The 7,980-nt window shown below is 54.4% G+C and overlaps 1 protein-coding gene across 10 annotated transcripts in view; it reads right to left on the bottom strand.

Moving 5' to 3' along the window:
- Nucleotides 1-7,980, bottom strand: part of EHMT1 (euchromatic histone lysine methyltransferase 1) — a 111,355-nt gene that overhangs the window by 66,734 nt on the left and 36,641 nt on the right. For 6 of the 10 annotated variants that reach the window (XM_011369868.2, XM_011369867.2, XM_023536499.1 and 3 more), the window contains exon 1: nt 4,222-4,309. In XM_011369868.2, coding sequence (XP_011368170.1) covers nt 4,222-4,309 — 88 coding nt within the window. Of the gene's footprint in view, nt 1-4,221; nt 4,310-7,980 lie in introns of those variants that run through there. The other 4 variants (XM_011369869.2, XM_023536498.1, XM_011369871.2 and 1 more) reach the window with 2 other exon arrangements.

A 7,980-nucleotide genomic window follows, 5' to 3' on the forward strand; every position in this document is an offset into this window, starting at 1 on the left:
AGGGTGAGGACGGGGGGAGGACGGGGGGAGGACGGGGTGAGGACGGGGTGAGGACGGGGGGAGGACGGGGTGAGGTTACAGAGGACAAGGGGAGGGCCCGTGTGACGAGGTGCTGTATGCCTGACAGCAGAGGGTCGCTGTAACCTACACAGATGACTGTGCACACAAACAAGTCATGCTGAGGAACCTCAGTGTGAACGATAAACTGCACTGACGTCACCATCCCGGCTTTGAGACTGTGCGAAGGTGTCGCATGATTTCACCACCCGGGTTAACTGAGTAAAGGGCAGGTACACAGGATCTCTGTGTATTAGTGCTCGTAACTGCATTCGAACCTATGATGATCTCAAAATAAAGATCAATTACAAAAGATAAATTGCAAATCTACAAACTAGCAATAAACAATAGGAAGGTAAAATTCTGAACACACCACTTACAAGAGCGTAAGAAAATACAAATTAATCATGGTGTGAGACCTGTACCTGGAAAATGGAAACTATAATGTGGCTGAGAGAACCAAACGAAGGGCGAGGTGTGGCTTGTTCCCAGGCCCGAGGCTCGGCGTGAGTGGTACATGTGAGTCGAGCAGCTGGAGTCTCACGAGGTCTGAGAAGAATGGCTCTCTGTGATGGCTGATCCATGGAGACCCCAGGTGACCCACACCGTAGGGCTGGGGCTCAACTCTGCCTGAGTCAAATTCTTTACAAAACAATAAACCAAGCTCTGACTGCAGGCTGCCCCATTACAGCGCTAAAATTGCTACAAACAGGCCGAGAAGGCACCAAATTTGTCTACGAGTTAATTAACCAAGTATCCTAGACAAGCCTAACAATTTATTGGGGAAAAAGAGATAACTCCAATAACACCTTCAATCCACCAACAATACTATTCAAAATATCTACTCCAAAATAATGAGATATGCAAGAAATCAGGAGAATCCATCAAGAGAAAAATCAATGAAACACCCATGAATGACGGAGATGACGGAACCTGTAGGCTGTGAATGTTAAAAACAGCTATTACAGCACTGCAAATATTTAAAGGAAACGTGAACATGGGAGAGGTGTAAGGTACAGACAGAGATGCCCGCGGCGAAGGCACGCACCCGAGCGGACTGGCAAACAGGAAAACCGCATCTGCGGTGACTTCTCGTGAGATGACACCAGCAGACCAGACACGACAGAGGAGACCGGACAACCTAACGACACACCAGAGTCTAAGCAAAATGAAGCACAGCAGAAAAAAGTCCGAGAAGTACGCAAACCGGGCCCGAGGGAACCTGGGGTCACCCGAAGCCATCTAACTTATCACCATAGTTGCAGTACCCACAACGGGAGGAAGGAAAAACATCCACCCGAAAAAGTAATGGCTGAAAAATGTGTTTGCCAAATTTTTTCCCAATTTGAAGAAAACGATAAAATCAGTGAACAGAAAAGCTTGATGAACTCCATGCAAGATAAAAAGACAAACCAGACCAACGCACAACATAATCAAACTGAAAATCGGTGATAAAGAAAATCTTAGTGAAAGAAGAAAAGACAGTCCACGCACGCAGGCGCACACAGGTAACGACTACAGGTTTCTGGTTCGACACCACGCAAGCCAGGAGGCGATGGCACATCTGCAAACTGCTGGAGGGAAAAACTGGAGCCCTGCAGCCCGCGTGACAGTCTTCGAACATCTTCAGACAACAAAAAGCTGAGAAAATCAGTCACCAGCGGGAACGCGCCCCGAACATCGTTACCGACAGCTCTTCAGGCAGCCGGAAAACGGTAACACGTGGAAATTCCCCTACGCGAGGGATCAAGAGGACCGGAAACGAGAACCGTGTGAGGAAATGAGAGAATCTGCTTTCTCAGTACGACTTTTGGTTAAAAGAAAATTGAATGCTTAAAGCCAACATAGCAACAATTTATACTGTGGCTTGTAACATCTGTAGAAGTAAAATCTGTAACAGTAACATAAAGGACAAAAGAGGAGAAATAGAATTAATGACGTTTAAGGTAATACATTCTACACAATGGCGAAACACGTATTTAAAGGCAGACTGATTAAAGGTGAACGCCGCGAGATCAAGAGCATACGACGCAAAAGAAGAAAACAGTAAAGCTAATAAGCCGACGGTGGAGACGATGAGGAAAAACAGTCATAAAAATCAGTCAGCTCTGAAGAAGGCAATAACAGAGGGAAAGAGGGATAATGAAAAAAAAGGACAATAGATCCCATTAAACCCAAACAAATCAATGTTCGCAACACTCGAATAAAATGGCAGAGACTGTCAGACTAGATAAAAAAGAAATATCCAATTATATGGCGTCCGTAAGAAACCACTATAAATACGTGTTTTAAAATACAGACAGGTTAAATTTAAAGCATGAGAAAAAATACATACCATGCAAACCCTAAGCAGCGGAGGGGTGTGACTACACACACATTAAGCCAAGTAGGCTTCAGATAAAGGGGGATTATCTACTTGTAGATGACATGACTTTATATAGAGAAGTGCCTAAGGAAGCCAAAAGAACTATGACAAATGAGAAATGAGCTCAACAAGGTTGTAGAATATGAGATCAAAACAAACTGTATTTTTCTATACAATATCAATGAGCAAATGAAGGAAAATAATTCCATTTGAAATAGCATCAAAAATGTAATACTTAGGAATATATTTAACAAAAAAGCATCTAAGACTTGTGCACTGAAAATTATGAAACGTTACTGAGAGACACCCTGTGTTTACAGACTGGAAGACACCGTGTCGCTGAGATGGCGACGCTCCCCAAACTGATCTCCAGATGCCACACAGTGCACAGCAAATCCCGCTGGCTGACTTGCAGGAGCTGACAAGGTGACCTAAAATTCCCATGAAAAAGTTGAGGGGCCCAGAACAGGCAAAATACAGAAAAAGAATGTGACGTTGGAGGGTCTCACACCCCCCCATTCCAAAACTCAGCACAAAGCAATAACGACCAGAGGGAGGGCCCCGCAGCAGGGAGGACATGTGATCTGTGGCCAGAACCGAGTCCAGGACAAACCTGCACAACTGATTTCAGCCGAGCGCAAGGGCGGTCCAGTGGGGAAAGAAGGGTCTTTCCACCAGTGGTGCTGGGGCAGCCACGTGTCCACTTGCAAAAGAACGAAGCGGGACCTCGCCTCATTTCCTATAAAAATTAACTATAAGAGCTAAAACTGTAATACTCTAAGAAGAAAACACAGGCGTAAATCTCTGATGTCTATTAAGCAATGATATCAAAAGCACAAAAACCAAAGAAAAATCAGACAAAATGGACTTTATCAAAATTAAAAAATGTTTGCACTTCACAGGACACCAGCAAGAAAGTGGAAAAGTAAGTCACAGAATGGGAGGAAATACGGGAAAATCACGTATCTGAGAGAGAACATCTATCTATATATAATACATAAAGAATCCTGACAATTCGACAACAAAGTCGATAACCAATTTTAAAAACAGGCAAAGGATCTGAAATGGTATTTTTCCAAACAAGACACAAATGGCTGACAAGCAAATGAAAAGATGCTCCACGTCAACAGCCATCAGGGACATGCAGATCAAAACCACAGTGAGACCACTTCACGCCCACAAAAGGCAACAAGGACTGTGGATGGTGGAGGAGCTGGGCCCCCACGAGGCTGGGGCAGGGAATGCAGACAGCGCGGCTGCTGTGGTCAGCAGGGCGCCCCCCCGCCAAGAGGAGAGTACAGGCTTCGGTCAGGGGCAGTGGGAAGGAAGGACACGGCCAGCTGGCATCCTGCAGCACAGCCTGCATTACGAAAGGCCTGGGGGGGCGGGGAGGGCGTGTTCCCAAGGTTCCAGTTTTATGTTCTCCGAGATGTCCCAGGAACACAGTCACATGGCCCGCGGCCTGTGAGTGTGGCTCCACTCATCAGTGTCCAGCCCATCTGTGAGCAGGTGAAGGACACCTGAGTGGTGTTGGCTCTGTGTGATGTCAATGACGCTGCCATCGACATCGTGTCCAGCAGTTCTCTGGTCACCCGAAGGGTTGGCTTTTGCCCTCCAATAAGCTTTTTCTTTCTCTAACTGCTGTGTGTGTCTCGTGGGTCCGTGTGGGGAGGGGGCGAGATGAGAAACGACACAGAAATCCCAGCTGTGCAAGCACGAGGCAGCCGGGGGCCGGGGCGCAGGACACGGGGGGCAGGTCTTCGGTCACCCCGCACGGGGGCGGGAGGCGCGGCCCTTACCTTCCTCTCGCAGCAGCTCGGTTTTCATGCAGCAATCCTGCTTCGCCTCCCCCTTCGCCGGGACTGCCTGCTGGAAAGAAACAGCCATCAGCCTGGACGGCTCCACGGGCGGCCGAGCCTTTCCCACCGGCTCCTCTGGCCGCCTGACACACGGACAGACGGACAAGAGTTCACTACAGCATAGGGACGGCTCGGCCACCGCCAGGAGGGACGGCAGTCAGGAAACCGTCCCGGGGACCCTCTACTTTGCCTGTGATTCTGGGCGCCAGGTTTTAACAAGGCTACCTGCACAGTTAGGGATCTCAGCTGCTGGGCCCTGCGGGTACTGACAATAAGCCAGCTAACTATTTCAAACGTCCAACGACCTATAAAACAGTTACAGAAATGGATAAAGACAAATCAACGAAATCCTGAACTGCCAGATGTCTGGTGTCCTGTGCGGACGCGAACCAGACAAGGCCCCCTGGAGCTGCCCTACGACGAGAGAAGTGAGCACAGCGCACTCCACCTGGCCTCTGCGGGCACGGCGGCGACCACCGCGCGTCTGCAGAGGGGGACAAGGAGAAGCAAGGGGTTGGCATGCGCCCTGCCCCCACGGAACCTACGGGCCTAACTCCCCCAAAACTCCCCCGACACTCGTATAACGCCTGGAATGTTTCCTCCAGAAGACACGACATGTCCTGAGAACATTCTCACTGAACCTTGAACTCACTGCTAATTTCCCTCACCGTCCCCTGTGGCTCCCAGGAGCAGTGGCGGTACCCTGCCCTGTCACCTGGACCACCGACCCACCTCAAGGACACTTGGCCTCCTCCCTCAGTGCTTCTGCCTTCTGGAATGGAGTTGCGTCCCTGCCCAGGTACGCAGGCCCCTGCCCGCCACCCTGGAGCACTGCACAGTCATCCTGATGCTGCTCAAAGGTAAGCAAGGGCCCTGGAAACCCTGTGATGCCTGCAGGGGACCCGATCGGCCTGACTCTTTGGGGCGCGCAGCCCGCACACAACCAGGCAGGTTGGAGGCGGCCGTGCATGCTGTGTGCCAAGGCCCGAGGCCAACACCGCCAAGCCCCGCTGATGGCAGAGCGTGGAGGGGCACGTGGCGGAGACTGAGCGGGGCCTCTCTAGAGTGAGGCCAGCCTCTCTGCTCCCCACACGGATGTGCGGGCAGGGCTGCAGGGCCACCCTGGCCACAGGCAAGGATGGAGGGCAGCCCATGAGCAGGGCGCTGGGTGTACGGGGACCGAAGGCCCAGAGAGAGCCAGCGCCGAGCCTGGCCGCGGGTAGGACGGGAGGCGCTGTCACCTCAGACTTCTCTGCTGTCCGCACCCAACGCAGGTACCTGGGGCGCAAGCAGTCCCATCCTCCTCAAGATCCAGGAAAGGGTGAGTGAGGGGCAAGAGGCCACTGCTCAGGTCGCACGATCAGAGAGGGCGCAGGGCAGCGGCCTGAGGGTTGCTGAGGGCAGAGCACAGCCACCTCCCCAAGCTGCTCTCAGAGGCGGGACCATGAGCCCCACCTCAGGCGCCCTCTTCCCCAGGCGGTGCGGGGGACGGCGCCCCTCACGGGGACGCCAAGCTCCCCGCGACAAGTGATCGCAAGCAAGACGTCTCCTCTCCACAACAGGCTTCTAGAGACAACGAGTCCCCTCCAGAAGCACGAAACAGTCCCAGGCGCTCTGACCGTCACCGCGGCGCTGAGTCCCCCAGCCCGCCCCCAGCGGTCCCAGAGGCGCAGGCTGGCGCCCTGGGGCCGGCCGCGCAGGGCAGCACACACTCGGGGTCAGAGTAACCGCACAAAAGCCGGATGGCGACAGTACCTGGCACGTGGGCCTCCCACAGCTGAGTCTGCACAGAGCCTGCTCTGGGCTCTGACCCTGGGCCTGAGAGCTGCGGGCCCCGGGGACACGCCCAGATGAGGCCACGGCCAAGGCTCCTCTTCTGGCCCTGGCGGTGGGGCGCGACCATGTCCTCGGAACTCGCCCCGCAAAACCCACGAAACTCACAGCCATGTTACAGAGACCCGCCCCACCCCCCGGCCACAAATCACTGCCCGCCGTGCATTTTATCCACAACCCCTGCTTCGGGCACAAGTGTCTGGAAGGTTAACACTTTACCTGCTACACACACCTGAAGTTTAAAAGAAATAAGAGTCTTAGCTCAGAAAGAATTTGACCTGAACCTGACTGGAAGAGCACAGCCACAAACGGTGACATAAAACGCCATCCTCAAAGGGTTTCTACCCTGCCGCCCGTTTTCTCAGGGGTGTGCGTGCGTGCGTGTGTGCGTGCGTGCCGCCCGTCGCATACTATCTACCTGAGCTGTAAAGATGCTGACAAGCTATTCAGAAAAAGAAAACTCTCTAGTCACCTTTCTCTGTGCTGAGTGCTCACTTGCCAAACTTGCCTTCGTGACTGCGAGGGTGACCTTGCCTTCGCGTTTCAGAGCCGGGGGCTGTGGACGGGCCAGCCCTTCTCTGGCAGGGAGTGCACTGCTCACTGGGCTGTCCGCTGACTCCTCTCGCGGCGGCCGCGTCACAGCGGCCGACGGACTCGGCAGACGAGAAGGGCCTTCTCGCCCTCCGAGTGGAGATGTTTTGGTTCGGGCCAGAGTAAGACCAACGTCACATCCCGACCTGCCCCCGGCCGCATCCTGCTGCAGCCCCGCCCGAGAGCTGGGCCAGTGGTGCCTCGTCCCCTGCAGAAGCGCACTGACACTGACACCGACGCCGACGCGGGACTTGACAGCAAGCGCCAGCGCTCAGAGCCAGGGCGCGGCTCCGGCCCAGGGGCCTTTGGGGACAAAGCGCGCTCCGTCCACCCCCTAATTTTAGACTATTTTCCAGACACCAATTTCATAAGCTAACTATCAAAAAGGGGTGGGGAGGGAAAGGGTGAACCTGTCAACAGTGGACGGGTCTCCTTTTCACTCTGTCTTTTTATTTTTCCCTTGGCAGGAAAAGGTGAGTTAGTTCCTAAAAGTGGAAAACAATTAACACACAAAGTAGACCCAGAATCTCCATTTACGGGACTCTAAAATGCAAAGCAAACTCCCTCTCCGTTTGCCGCGTAGCGCTTAGCTGGCCTCCGCCGAGGAGGGGACCGGAGGTGTGCGACCTCCTCGCGGCCGCCTCACCACGCTCCCGCTGCTACGGTTCCCCAAAGCCGCCAGAGCAGCACACAGCCCAGCACCCCACGTCCCGCGGACTGGGAGGCAGGCTGTGTCCCCTCGCCTTGTACTGACGGGCCACTGGAGCGGCCTGGCCGAGGCTGTGGCGTGAGTGAGCTCTGGGAAGCCTACGGCCAGGACACTGCCTCAGCACGGGCCACCCAGCCACACGCTGTGGGCAGCCCAGGGCACAGAAGGGGCCCACATCGCCTGCGGGGACTGCCAGCAGTGCGAGGGAGCGAGCCTCTGGTGACCCACTCCTGCTGTTCGAGTCTTCCGGCCGAGGCCCCGGGCCCACGGAGCAGAAAGAAGCCATCGCTCTGTGCCCTTGGAGACCCGCTGGCCCCCAGGAGGGGTTGTCAGCGGTCACCGTCTTGGCAGGTAACGCGCGGAGCTCCGGAGCCGAGTGCAGACAGCCGGGACAGCGATCTTCTCCTGCCTGGGCCTCCTCCGGGGTCAGGGCAAACACAATCCAGATCTGGCGCTCGGCAAACTCAGGGAGCAGCTGGCCCAGCCGGGCGCCGAGGCCTGAGCCACACAGCCTGGTCTCCCGAGAGACGGGCGGGCGCCCTCCCACTCTGGTCCCAGCTCGAGAG

Source organism: Pteropus vampyrus, unplaced genomic scaffold (assembly GCF_000151845.1).
Source record: "Pteropus vampyrus isolate Shadow unplaced genomic scaffold, Pvam_2.0 Scaffold157, whole genome shotgun sequence".
NCBI classification, from domain to species: Eukaryota; Metazoa; Chordata; class Mammalia; order Chiroptera; family Pteropodidae; genus Pteropus; species Pteropus vampyrus.